A 14,454-nucleotide genomic window follows, 5' to 3' on the forward strand; every position below is an offset into this window, starting at 1 on the left:
AGGTCTTTCAGAGTGACAGGTCACAGGCATTTACCTGAGATCCATGAGAATAGCTATTCGGGAAGCATTGATTCAGGCAGAAGCCCAGACAGTGTTCTGATGAGGAGACAAAGGCCAGGGGTGTTTATGACAAAGGGAGGGGACCATGACATCACAGAAGGAAGGCGTTGCTATTGGTGCAGATAATGTGACACAGTGACGTTGATGCTGAACAGGGTTTCTAATTTGCAGCCCAGAGTCACCCATCCTGGAGTCACCTGCTTTCTTGTTGTCTTTGCAAACAGCTCTTTGGGACACAGGCTGCTAAGGCCCCGTCCTGAGGTGACTTTGTCCTGTTTTCACCTGAACAGGTTTGAGGTGTCAGACGTGCCAGGCCGTCCTCTGAGAGGGCAGGCCCGTCTCCATGTCAAAGGGTCTCTGTTTCTCTTGCTACTTACTTCCCTAACGTCTCTTAAGATAATTAAACAACAGCGCACAGCAGGCTGGATCCGTGTCTGCTGGTGCCAGGCTCCAGATTCCTTTCCAGCCACGAGCTCTGGACCCCGACACACTTTCACGCCCAACCACCCACGTCCTGCGCACGCCTCCCTTTTCTGTGGGGACCGGCCGGGAGCGGGAGCCGCCAGGCTGCTGAGGATTTACTGACAACCGTGTGCCTGTAAGTCTCTATCGCCTGGAAAGGATTACTCTCCGCCTGTTCCTAAATCCTTCTGAGGAAACGCACCGCCATTTCCCAGATTTCACAGCTTCTCCTCCTTTCTTGCCAGCAGACCCGCATGTGTTCACGTGAATAGAAGCAGGAGGCCGCCACCTTTGCTCTGTGCAGCTGTTGCATTTTACATGCTCTAATGTACATGAATTCTTAATTTGCAACCACCTTTTTTTTTTTCTCTTGCAGTGGAGCTGTTACTGGTAAGGTAATAAGAGAGCGCGGGGTCTCTGTGCCGTAATGTGCACTTCTGCACTTTATGAGAATATTCAATAGACTTCATTATTTCTTCAATGCCGGAACGCGTCCTGCCATGTGATTACCTGATCCTGAAGCATTTCCATATGCCATCCATCACCCTGACCAGTGCAACGCGCTGAATATTCAGATTAAATGGGAACTTTTCCGCTATGAATAAGGAATTTCATTCTATTCGATAATACACACTGTCTCTGGGGACAGGAAATTGAGTTGAAGGTGGCTGAAGGCGAGTAAGGAAATTTTATTACCCAAATACGAAATTCTTTTCCTTATCATCAAAACCTGAAACACCGCCGTGGGGAACCAGGGGGTCAAGACAGAATTCAATTAGAGATGAAAATGGAAAAGGGGCATTTTTCAACTTACCTTTTATGTTCCCAAACAAGTGGCCACGAGGATTGCAGGGGACAAAAGGGATGTTTGTCAAGGTGTGTGACTTGCTCCCCCGGGGTCAGGGAGCCGTCAAGATGAGTTAGAAGATGAGGCAAAATGCCCAGAGGGTGCTTGTGTGGGAGGCCAGACTGGGCACGCTGGGGACCCAGACATTAAGGAACCCCCTACGTCTGCAGTCCTGTCCTGGGCAGTGTCTGGAGGAGACACGCGGGGCTCATCGCTACTCCTGCTCCAACTGTCATCTTAAATGTTCCAGCATCTCAGAGGGTGGCAGTGGCCTTTTTCTGTACTCCCACCCCAATGCATTAGGCCACTAGACAGTGCAAAGGACCAGGCACCACTTGCCCCCTGGAGCCCCCAGAAGCAACCAGCCCTGGAGACATTTGACTTCAGTCCAATGACACTGAGTTGGGACTTGTGGCCACAAGAGCTGGGAGGGAACAGAGTCGTGTTGTTTTAAAGCCACTGAGTTTGTGGCAATTTGGTGAGGCAGCCTGAAGCCACTAACACACCCTCTCAAATCACAACAGCGTCATCCAGATTCTCATGCCAGCCTGTAATTGCTCTTCTTCCTGGCTGCCAGAGGTAAATGCCTCACTTAGATTTGATCCTTTCAATCCCCAGCTTGAAAATCTTCCAAGGCTCTGCGTTTTATGTATCAGTCAGCTAGCAGTGCGTGACAACCATCCCCAGAGCCAGTAGTTAGAATCATTCTGTCTCACTCGTGCATCTGTAGCACGGCTGGGACTTGGCTGATGTGGGCTGGCCCTTCTCTCTAAACTCAGTTTCAGGGAGTCTGGGCACATTGGGCTTATCTTTCAGGGAGCCTGTTTGTCCATCTTCATTCTTTCAGACGTCTTCACAAAGGGTGTTCAACCGCCATTGGGTCTTTTCCCCAAGACTGTGTCAGAATGGACACACTTCTGATGGGACGAAAAACCCTGCGATTCCTTTTGCAACCATGCCATTTCCAGGCTGTCTGGAGTGTCTCTAAATTCTGCTTGCAAACTAGCCCTTTCTTTACGAATATGTCTCTCCGTGTGGTAACTTGTCAAAGGCATCTAGTGACAACCCACGTATGGTTGTGATTTCAGACCCTTTCCGAAAGCTACAGGTGTCCTCGGCGCATCTTCTGTCTCCCAGATTATCGCAAGCAATGCTTTTACCAAGCATTTCCCCCACCAAATAACAAAAATCAAGCTTAGTTTTCCAGCTCCTAAGTTAATATGTCATACATGAGAAAGTTCAGGCGTCTTTGCCTGGCCCAGAACCCCTGACAACAGAACGTCTATCTTCCTAGTTTCGTTCCTTGTGAGTTCCTCACATGCATTCTGCTTTCCAGTATGAATCGTCCTTAAAAACTTCACTTAGTGCCACCCCTACGAGGCATCTCTTCCCTCCCTCCCATGTTTGTTTTACTACCATGCCCTCACGTTGTCCTGTAGAATTGCACACTGAATTAGCTTCTTACATAATTCCCCTCACCCACCCCGTTAGACTACAAAATCTTTGAGATCATGAACTGTTTTATTCATCTATATCCTCAGGCACCAGCACACACTCAGAAGACCCAATACTAACCTGTTTAATTATGCTGCACTCCAGCATAATACATAAATTGTAGGTAAATTAAAAGAGAAAAGACTGAGAGAGACTGGCAAGCTGATGGCAAGAAATTACAGCTAATGACAAGCGTTCGGCTGATAGCTGGACAGAAACTACGAAAAAAGGAGCAGCAGTCACCGGTCATTTAGAAGACAGGGGACCCACAAGGCCCCATGACCTCTGAACTCCTGAGCCCCCACCACTTAGTGTTTAATGCTGGGATGTTGAATCGAGAACATGAGTGAATGTCTGAAAGGGTTCATTATAAATAGGAAAAAAAGACTATATACACACAAAAAAACCACATGTATACATTACCTCCATAAAACTCTCTCCTGTGGATAAAAGAACAAATTTGAGTACTCCCCAATTTTTTTTTTTTTAAGCATTTGGGATTTTTCAGTTCTCTTTAGTTTTGTTAGAACTGCTGTAAGTTAGTTTTGTTTTTCCTGCTTTGTTCTAACCTCTCGTTCTTCTAAAGCTTCTCAAAATGGATGCTAACAAAATAAAATTCATTTTTTTTTAACTTACAGGTCCATATGACATTTTACCTAAAATGCTACTGCTTAGATAGGAAATTTTAATGGATTCCCCCCACCACCACCACCTTTTTTGCTCTGGTTACAGCAAAACGATAGCTCATAAGGAATGGCCATAAAACTGTCTTGGCTGAAGAAAACCTTCAAAGGCCATTTGATCCATCCGTTCTGTCTCGAAATGAAACGTATCAGGGAAAATCACTCAGCTTTTAATCCTAGGTTGTCTGAGTGCCGGAAGGGAGGGGATGCAGGGGTGACTGGATCAGAAGAAGGAACGGTTTGGGTGACAATAACGGAATATGCAGTGTTCCATTAATGGACTGTGAGTTCCGGTCAGCTGCACGTGCCCATTCAGCGCTGTGGAATGGACAAGTCCCTGCACAGGAAAGCAGCGAGAGCCTGCACTTTAGAAAGGAAGGCTTACTGAGTCACAAACGAAACCAAATGTTGAAAAGGAAACCAGTCACCAACAAGGCAAATAAAAATGAGGAAGGGACACATTGGAGATGGAACGCATAGGTGGAACCAACAGCTGCCAATCAGGAAAGGACAGGGAAGCAAGACTTCACCGAACTCCTCGTTAGCTACTTAGAGACGAAATCACTTGAAACATCAAACATAGGCACCTTGGTGGCATTTCTGTTTCAAGGAGCAAGGCACTTATTAGGAAAGAAAACTCACTTAGGCTAATATACGGGCCACATATAAACTCGGTCACTCTTTCATCTTCAGCTGCACAGGCCCCGTGGATTCCGAGCTTAGGATGCACTCCAGGCCCGGTGACACTGGGCCCTTAGGACACTTCCTCTGTGGCGTTTTTAATTCTCAAGCCCGGGGGGCAGCCAACTACCTGGGGCTTAAGTGTAAAGGCAGGTTGGGATTCGGAGTGAAAGGGTGGAGTACCACAGCGGCGTTTCTGAGCAGCTGCACGTGGGGCTGAAGCTGCAGGCCTGGGACCACAGAAGGTCCTCTGGTTCAGGTGGGCCAAGGGAGGGGCCGCCCTCCCTCCCACCTCCCCAGGATAACTCAGCTGTTCCTCAGCCCTCCAGCGCTGCAGAGCCCTCCGGAATCCTGTTTCCACTTGCATGCTCCCTGCCCAACCCCCTTCTGGCCTGAGGACCTCCCGCCAACCCTGGATGGAACCTGCAGAGCTCCCGTTTCTGCAATCAGCAGACTCCTGTTAGGGCCGGGGTGGGCTGGACACATCCCAGGCCCCGCAGGCCTGAGGTCCCACAGCACGTCTTTGTCCTCCGCGGCAGGGTCTCCCCGAGCCAGCAGACTGAAGGTGCATTGTGTTTCTGGCCCGCAGTTTATTTCTGTCCGGTTGGCAGCCCCACAGGCTCTACCTCCCGCCTCCCCACGGTGCCCACGCAGCCAGCGTATAAAGCCGTCTTGTGCAGGGGCTCAAAACCACCCTCTCCTCCAAACCACACTGAGGAATGGCACCGTGACAGGCAGCTCATTTAAAGACCCAGAGTGAAAGGCCCATTTGTTGTTTGACAAGACGTCTGTATGTGATAAAATCAAACAGAGATGTGTGTGAATGTGTTTGCTTCGCTCCACAAATGACAGCATCACACACACAAGCGTTTGCTTTCCAATTAATAGAAATATCTTCACAGAACGTCTGCGTGATGGCGCTCTCAGGGGCGAGGATATGCAAATTTCAACCTCCAGTCATGAAACAAGCAAAGTTTGAAATCGTTATGCACACAAAATAAAACCACCGTTGGAAGAGTTATGTAGTGAGCCTAGCTATATTTACACTGCTGAGAAGTAGGAGAACCCAGCTCGTAAGACCTTGCAATTATCCCCTGAAAGGGAGCAAACCCAACTGAAAACTTAATAAAATTATGTTAAGAAAAAAGAACTCTCAGCCAAAAAAAAAAAAAAAAAAAAAATGAAGCCATAATGAGGTGCATGTGTGCCGTGCGGGTAATTGACCGACCGTTACAAGCAGAACCTGAAATAAGCTAGTTATAGGGCAAAAGGTTATGTTAAGTAATTGCACCTCCTTCAAAATAATTTATGATTTTCGCAATTACAGAAGCAGCTCCTTCTCGTGCTCAAAGGCCAGCTTTTAAAGTGGTTGTGCGTCTCCAATCCATCGTTATTGGTTGACAAACAAAATTAGCGTACACCGGGTCCCTGCAGGCAGAACTTGCCCCTTTTATCTACAAACGGCAGCCCCCGTGCTCTCGCGCTCGCTCCCGGCCCCCGCGCTCGCTCCCGGCCCCCGCTGCGGGCACGCACGCTCGCTCTCGTGCTCGGTGGGCACGCACTGCGCATGCTCCACCACGGGCCTAGTCCCCGCCCACCCCGGCGAGCACGCAGCGCGCATGCTCGCACCTCCTAGGCCCCTACGGTCGCCTCTCCGGCGTGGGCCGCGCCCCTAAGTGGCCTAAAAGTAGAAAAACTCGCGTGGGGCGGCTGCCATTCCCCCGTCCCCGCCTTCGCCCCGGTCCCTAAACACCCTCCGGCCCCACCAAGGACCTCCGACTGAAGTCCGGCGGCGCGCCACCACTGAAAGCGGGAGGCGTGCGTGCGTGCGTGCCGGCGTAGGACGACGTGCGCCGCCCTGATGACGTCACGCGCCTCGGTGACACGCGACGTAGGCGACTTTCTGTGGGAGCGCGGCCGGCGCGCCCGTTTTGAAGCTGCGTTGAGCGGCTTTCGGCTCCGTTCGCTGCCGCGGGCCCTGCGCGTCGGCGCAGCCCCTGAAGCGAGGGCGCCGCCTCCTCCCCGGGCCCCGCCGGGCCGGGCCGGGCGCCGCCCCCTGTCCCCGGACCCCGGGCCCCGGGGCCGCGCCCGGCTCGGGCTCGCTGCCCCCCGGGCTGCCGTGGCCGGCACCGCCCAGGACTACTGAGGCCGGACGGCGCCCCTGGCCTGAGGCGGGGGCGCAGGCGGAAGGGGGCCCCTCGGGAGGCGGGACGAGCCGCGGAGATGCCGCCCGGCAAAGTGCTGCAGCCCGTGCTGAAGATGAAGGTGGACGAGCTGTTCCTGTGTTGGCTCAGCGAGTCGAGCACGCAGGCCATGCTCCGGGACTGCTTGCACAGGATCACGGCGCCCGGGCGGCCCGAGATGGGCGCTGGCGACGCGGGGCAGCCCGGGCCCCTGGTCGCAGCCGCAGCCGCAGCCGCAGCCCCCGCCCGCAAGCCCGGCGGGTGCGACAGCCTGGGGGCGCCCGGCCCGGCCCCCGCGTCCGCCGCGCTGCCCCTGGGAGCTGCCTCTAGTGCCAGGACTGGGCCACCCGTGCGAGGGACCCGTAGATCCGCGGGGACGAGAGCAGTAAGTTGCTCTTCCGTGTGCTACCGCCTGCACACGGAGCTCGGGCGCGTGGCGACGGCGTGCGGCGCGGCGCTGCAGGAGCCGGGGGAGGGGGTGTCGGGCGTGCAAACGCTTTCACGTGTAGTCCGGGGTCCTTTCCGTGTGTGTGTTTTTTTCTTCTCCCCCGGAAAGCCCTACACACTGAAAAACTGTGTCCTTGACGGAACCCCACGCTGTTTGTGATACTGGAGTTCGTTTCGAGTTTTGTAGGTGGGTTTCACTTGGCCGCTTCTGGGCAGTTTGTTCTACTCGGCTTCAGTCCTGAAGCTAGAGATTTTAGCCCTAATTTGTCTGCGATCGCTAGAGCTGAACGGCAGTGTATTAAGAGACAGGTGCTTTCTGCCGTCTAATGCACTGTCCTTTTAAAGGAATAAAACGTGGCCTCCAGGGGTCATGGAAAAACGGTGTGGTTGGTGCACATCCTACACGTAGAATACTTGGCTGCAACTTGGCTGTCACATTTGAAGTGTTTCAGTGGCAGCCAGTGTGCGCCCGTGGTACTAACTGCCATGAAATGATACTTTGTAATATCACTTAGTCTAACCCTTTCCCAACCGAGATGGGCCGGCCCCCAAGGGGTGGACGTCAGTCCAAGGAGAAGTCGTTTGGCGCTAAGTTTCTGGGGGTTCTCCGACACTTCCTAATGGATCTGGAACATCTTCCAGGAAGTGAGTCTCCCAGAGGAACGGCAGTGGGCCTGGAAGGCAGCTTGGCTTACACCCTCCAGAGAAGCCCCAGAGGCGGCCGTGGATCCGCAGACGCTGGTCTGAGACCCGTCCCTGAGCCCTGGCCCGCTGCCCTTTCACCCTGACCTGCATGCACAACCCTCACACCTCAGGAAACCTGGCCTGAGTCCCTTCTTGCGCCGAGGCAGGGGGTTGAGAACGGCCTGGGCTCAGAAAGCTCCCTGCAGCAGTGACAGTTTTTCCCTCCCGCACATGGCATTCGCATCACTGGGATCGCTCGGGTCTCATTTCGGGAGCCGCCCACTTGGTCTTTAAATGTTTTTCCGTGACAAAGCCCAGCTCCGCTTGAAGGTGAATTCTTGTATCTCCTGACCTGCGACTGCGTGAGCTCCCTGAGGTCTGCAGGTATTCGTGACAGGTCAGCTCTGCATCGATGCCGTGGAAACAAAACAGGCACACCGCGGACAGCCACCAAACAGCACCTTCCCTTTCAGACGGCCACAGCACATACAGCCCGCTGTAATCTTTGTGCTGGTTGGGGTCTGGCCCTCCGTTTGTACAAAATGCATCACTTGTGACCCGCAGCCAAGTGACGCGCAGGACTCCCCTTGGCAGGCCCTTCCGGGTCAGCCCTGGTCACCCCCACCTCCTGCACACCTCTCCTCAGGGTCACCTTCTTACCCAGGCCCTCCTATGTGCTTGTGATTCCTGGGGCCACTGTAACAAAGGCCACAGATGGGGGTTAAAACTACAGGGATTTGTGCTCTCGGTTCTGGAGACCAGGAGTCCAAGAACAAGGTGCCACAGGCCCCAGGGGACGGTCCCTCCTGCCCCTTCAGCTCCTGGGGGCTCCAGGCGTCCCTGGGCTGGTGGCCGCCTCCCTCCCATCTCTGCCTCCGTCTCCACGTGGCGTCTCCTCTGTGTCTGTGTCCCTGCTCTTCTGTCTCCAGTGAGGACACTATCATTGGGTTCACGGCCCCCCTGATCCAGGACGACCTCATCTCAGATCCCTCACTTAGTCACATCTGCACAGACCCTGTTTCCACATAAGGCCCGTTCTGAGATTCTGGGTGGGTGTGCAGTGTTTTGGGGGTGCTGTTCCGCCCCTATACTGGGTCCTGGGACCTTGTCCCATCAGTGCTCTGCCTATTGTCAGTGACATGACGTGTGTTCTGCAGGTTTATTTTCTTGTCCCGCTGCCCCGACCATATGTGAGCTCCGTGAGGACAGCTGTTACCTGTGTACCCAGCTGCTGCCTGGTGCAGGGACACAGGGCCGCTCGTCAGGTGCCGGTTGTTGATTGAATGTGTGTGAAGGGTGCCAGCTGCATGCCCGGCAGGCACCTAGCATCTCCGAAGGGCCCCAGGCAACCATGGGTCTATCACTGTAGAAGCTCGTGCTGCAGCATGTAATTCAGCAGAGTGTGTGAGATGCCTCCTGACGTGTGTGACGTGCTCCCTGGTTGTGTGTCACTGCCGAGTGGGATTCCCTGGTATGAATGTGCCCCAGCATGTGTTGCTAGAAAGTCGGTGGCATTGGGGTTCTTTCTGCTCTTGCTTACGTGACAAGCTGCTCAGGATACATGCATGTAGGTCCCAGGCGTGTAGGTCTGTGCATGTAGGTCCATGCGTATAGGTGTTTGCGTGTAGGACCGTGCTTGTAGGCAGGTCCACACGTGTCTGTCTGCATGTGTCGGCCCACGCATGGACGGACGTTTCCTTGCTCCTGGATAGACACCTAGGAGAGCAGTGGCTGGGTTGTACAGGGCGTTTAACTGAAACAACACAAATGCGGAAACACCGTTCACAGCCCCGTACTGTTGGGAATTGGGGTGCGTTTCCCCTCCCAGCAGCCTTCCTGGGGGCCCTCGCCCCACACCCTCGGCAGCACTGCGTGTCCTCACACTTTAACTTCAGCCGTGGTGGCCCGTGTGTCGTGTCTCGTGGGCTCACTGGACTTCCCTGAGTTTTAGTGCCGTCAGGCCTCTGCACGTGCCTGGCGGCCTTTGGGAAGCGTCTGTTCAAATCCTGGCCCCCTTTCAAGATGGAATTATCTCCTCATTACTGAGTCGTAAGAGCTCTTTACACACATAATCTGCATGCAGGTCCTGTGTAAGATGTGTGTTTTGCACACACTCGTTTTCAGTCTAGGATTTGTTTTTTCATTTTCTTAAACAGTGTCTTTCAATGAACCAAAGTTAATTCTTTGAATTTTTTCTTTTTATGGTTCTTACTTTTTACATTCTGCCTACAAAATGTTTGCCTGTCCCGTGGACTTAAAGATTTTCTGCTATTGGTCTTCTAAAAGCTTTAAGGTTTTCACTTTTCCACGGAGACCTGGGACGTGTTACAAGTAAAGTTTTCTGTGTGGTGTAAGGTGTGCAGGCACTCCGGCAGCACTTGGTGAAAACCTTTCCTCTTCCTTCCCGTTGAATTGCATTGTCGAAAACCCTTCGGCCACATATGTGGGCCCCACTCCCTCCCCACAGCCCTGCTCAGCCCAGCCGCTGTCCAGGGCCAGGCCCCCTTCTTCTTCAGTCCCCACACTGTGCCTGGCTGGCTTCCACCGCCCTGCTCCAGGCTGCAGGGCCACAGGGCCGGCTGGAGCCCCTGTCCCCAGTGCAAGGGTCACCCCCTGGACAGTGCCATGGGGAGGTCGCACTGGTGTAGGATTCCTGGCTAGGAGTCTGCTTAAGTCCTGTTGGGGTCCTGGTGTAGGACCTCTGCTTTATCAGGTGTAGTCCTGCTTCAGGAGGGCTTGGAGGTCAAGTCGGGGAGAGCTGGGTGGGCTCCCCAGTACAAGGACGTACCCTGCTGCTCTCGTCCTTGGCCCTCGAAGGCTGAAGGAGCACAGGATGTGTCCCCACGGTGGGTAGGCAGGCCCCCGAATGGGGAGCAGAGACAGGCGGCCGGTGCTCTTCTCTTCCCAGAGGAAGTCGCCCGCAGGGAGCCCAGGGGGCGCTTCGGGCTGGGTTTCCTGCATATGCAGGTCCCAGTGCCGGGACCCAGGTCCCCTCGGCTTTCAGAAAGTGTGTTCTTTGGAAGGATTTTAACGACTGTTTACTTAAAACCTGCACATTCCCCGTCACCCCTCCTTCTAATAGTGTCTAAGATTTAAGTCTCTTTTATTGGTTTTTACATAAATTTCATCCGTAATCAAGGCAGTCTTGTGAGAAGGGCTCAGATTTGGGGCTGGACTCACAGACCTTCAGGACCTTGAAGGGCCTTTTTATAAAGGTTCCCCCAGAGTGAGCTGTAGGATCCTGTGTGAGTGTTGTGACCATGTGCGGTACTTGGGGACACATGATGAGGGCCTTGTGACCACCCTGTGACGTGCCCACCAGCTGTCCACCTGGGCGAGTGTCAGAATCCCCTGGAGGGCCCTGAGGGTGGATGGACAGACGGAGGGGAGGGCCCAGAGGACAGACGGACAGGTGAGTGGGAGAGGTGTGAAAACAGTTGGCTGCGCCCGTTTCCACAATGTCAGTTTCAGGCTCTCGGGTGGAGTATGGCATTTGCGTCTTTTCTTTCCCAGGGTCTGTTGCTGGCGGGGACCCCACGGGGAGGACCCCGGCCCCTCATTTCAGGGGACAGGAAGCCCTGGTGAGGACTTGGGACGTGCAGGTGAGCAGTGGCCGGCTGCAACAAGCCCTGGGCCCTGCCATGGCGTGGGTCTTTGTTTTCCCCCGGAAGTGGGAACCCTGTGGGATGTGCCGGCCGGAGGGGGCCAGGCGGTGCCTTCCTGTGCCCGCTGTGTCAGCACCACTCGTCCGTGTGCGACGCCAGGATTGGGTGTCAGAACACCTCTTCCTGTTGGCTCTCGGCTCCTGAAAGCCACCCGGGGTGAGGGAGGGCACGGGCTGGGCGACACCTGGGGTTAAAGCAGTCGTCTGGGAGGAGGCCGCAGCCGGAGCGTTTCTGCACTCCCGGGACGCACGGAGGTCTCGTCCCGCCTCACAGCCGTCCTCTGGGTCAGTAAGCCAGTTCTGCTTCTGGGTACCCATCTGTTTAGAGGATAAAAACTCAGCCCCTGTCACTCAGACATGCGCTGTGGGGACAGACCTTCCCACGGATGGTGCACGCTAGTCCACAGCAGCTGTTCTCAGGGGTGGGGGGCATCAGCAGCGTCTGGGGACATCTTTGGGTGTCACCACTGGGGACGCACTCATGGCATCTGCTGGCTGGAGACCAGGACGCTGCTCACCAGCCTGCAGTGCCCAGGGCGCCCACGTCCTCAGCCCCGGTCGGGTCGTCCCTGTGACTAGGGGACAACCCCGCCCTCCAGACACGGCCTCCGCGTGAGCTCCGCGGACACACCCCGCTGGCCTTAGCAGAGCCGTGTCACGGCCGTGTGATGGTGCGCCCGGCGTCACCCCATGGTCCATGGGTCAGCCTGTCCCTGCCTGTGCTTCCCGTCTGGGTGTCGGGGTGCTGTGTGCTCCGGAACAGTGGGTCGCCCCACTGAGCCTTGTCGGTGGAAACACCTTCCCAGAGCTTCAGTTGCAGATGAATTCTTATTCTGCTGCGGCTGTTTGAGCAAACGCACATGTAGGGGACGAAAGCGAAGACACTTTGGGGAGTCCCGGGTGCTAGTGTCCCGTGCAGGCGCGGAGCTTGCAGCGCGGCTGAGGGTGCCGTGTCCCCACGGGGAGGAGTGCAGCTCCCCCACTGTGCTGGTCCCCAGCAGGGTTACGCTGGCTCCTTCTGCCGAGCCAGCGCTTTGGGCCCAGGGCTGCTCTCACGGGCTCCCAGCCGCCACCCGGGGCTCGGCCACCCTGTCCTAGCTCTCGCCTCCTGGACTGCGAGCTTCAGGCTGCTGCCTCGCATCCGGCTCTGCGTGGACGTGGGGGCCTTTCCTGTGACCGGTGCAGGGGGCGCCTTGGTAAGGTTCCCGGGAGGGACAGTCTGAAGGGGCAGAGAGGAACCCTGTGGGCAGCCCCAGGGGTGGAGGAGGGGCGGGGTGGGGGGGACACCTGGCAGGTGGCGCCGGGGTCCAGCACGCCCACCTGCGTGGGGAGACAAAGGCGGTGAGCAGGGGGCTCCATGCGGAGGGGGGTCGGGGGCGACTGCTGTTCCTGCACTTTCAGGGGGGACTTTCACTGACGGGGGCCCTCATTCAGTCCTGGTCCCCAAGGACTCTGGTGCTTCCACAGCCAAGGCCCCGGGCGGAGACCCTAGTTGGACGTGCCCCCGGCTTTTTCCCCTGTGGGAATGTGCCAGAGTGTGCCAGCCCTCAGACGTTAGTCACCTCTCCAGCTTTGAGAGGCGGCACGACTGTGACCTGTTGGGGGCCACGCACTCTAGTGCCCTGTGCAGCGGGACAGAAACAGCCCCCAGCGGGGACGTGCTGGCTGCCGGGAAACCACGCGTGTTGTTCCTGTTCTCCCATAGCGTTCAGCTCACAACTCCACTCCCATCTGCAGCCACCCAGGCGCTGCCTGGCACAGCCAGTGTTACTAGCTACTCTGCATCATTCCAGAGATGTTTGTAGCAACAGCCGATTTTAACAGCTGCTAACAGCTGCATTATGGGCAGGTTACAGACCGGAAAGCCCAGGGTTTCCTGTGCAGTTTTCGTTCCTTCCGATTCCATCGTGTGTGGGGAGGCACCACGTGTCTCTGTCTCTGTTGATGGGTCCTGGGCCTGTTCCCAGTTTCGACTTGTGAATAAGGCCGCTGACGACATTCGCTTGTAAGCCTGTGTGTGGACATGTGTTTCCATTTCTCTGAGACAGAGAACGAAAGTGGAATTGCTGGGTTTTGCGGCAAATGTGCATGTAACTTTATAAGACGCTGTCAGATTCCTCCAAGGTGGCCGTGCCACGTCACAAGCCCATGAGCCCGCGTGAGGGTTCCGGTTCCTGCCCTCGCATGTCGCCCCTTGCTGTCCCCTTACCTGTGTGCAAGGTGGCGTGCAGTGGCTTCTCCCGTGGCTTTGCCCTGCTCGTCCCCCGCGAGTCGTGATGCCCTGCACTCACCCATCGTCTTGTTCGTTTTATCGAGTTGCTGGGCGTCTTTACGTGTCTGTGTGGCTCCTCCATCACGTGCAGGATCTGCCATGTCCCACGGTCTCTGACCTCATTCTTACTGCAAGCGTTTGAAGCAGAGAAGTTACAAAACCTAGCCTCCTGGGTGTTTTCTTTGAATGCCCAAACGTGTCAGCCATCACCTACACGGTCTCTGTCAGACGCGCAGTCCCAAGGTCTCCTGTGTGTCTTCCGGAAGTTCTGTGAATTTGGGTTTGACACTTAGAGTTATGGTCCATTTCAAGTTAACTGTTACGTGTGGTCTGAGGTAAGTGTCTGGCTTCATTTTTTCCTATACACGTGCCCAGTTGTTCCAGCACCATTTTCTGAAATGACTGTTCTTTTCCCATTGGCTGTGTTGGCACCTTTGTTGAAATCAGTTGGCCACAGATGTCTGAGTTTGTTTCTGGACGCTCTTCTGAGCCGCCGAGCAGACGTCGGTGCTTACCCCGGCGTGTCACCGTCTGGGCTCTGCCACTTGCCCGCGAGCTGGAAGTGAGGCCCCTGTTTTGTTCAAGGCTGCAGTCGCTTTTCGGGTCCTCTGATTGCACAGACTTCTCAGGGCCTTCGTGTCGGTTTGTGCACGGTAAGTCTGCTGAGCTTTGGTAACGACTGTCTGGATCTGTGCGTCCGTGGGGAGAACGGCCTAGTCAGCATTCCGAGTCACCTGGCCGTGAGCGTGCGTGTGTGTGTGTCACTCACTGAGGCCCTCAGTTGTCCTCCGCGTGCCTCCTGCTGGGCGTGCAGATGGCACGAGGCCTCGGGCAAACGGGCTCCTGGCCCAGTTCACTCTGGTGCTGCTGGTGCCGTGGCGTCGTCTCCCTCTGCTCGCTGACGTCTCAGTTGCTCGTCACAGGAACGCTGGACGTGGCACCGAGACCCTGCTGCTGTGAGTGGCTGACCTCGGCCA

General features: G+C 55.5%; 1 protein-coding gene across 1 annotated transcript in view; it reads left to right on the forward strand.

The window, feature by feature from the left end:
• Positions 1–6,300: 6,300 nt before the first annotated feature.
• The window catches only part of PPP2R3B (protein phosphatase 2 regulatory subunit B''beta), a 42,813-nt gene continuing 34,659 nt past the window's right edge, over positions 6,301–14,454 (forward strand). Inside the window, exon 1 of the mRNA XM_033114912.1 lies at positions 6,301–6,795. Within this exon, the coding sequence (XP_032970803.1) occupies positions 6,451–6,795 (345 nt within the window). The 5' untranslated portion in view covers positions 6,301–6,450. The remainder of the gene's footprint in view (positions 6,796–14,454) is intronic.

Source organism: Rhinolophus ferrumequinum, chromosome X (genome assembly GCF_004115265.2).
Source record: "Rhinolophus ferrumequinum isolate MPI-CBG mRhiFer1 chromosome X, mRhiFer1_v1.p, whole genome shotgun sequence".
Classification (NCBI taxonomy): domain Eukaryota; kingdom Metazoa; phylum Chordata; class Mammalia; order Chiroptera; family Rhinolophidae; genus Rhinolophus; species Rhinolophus ferrumequinum.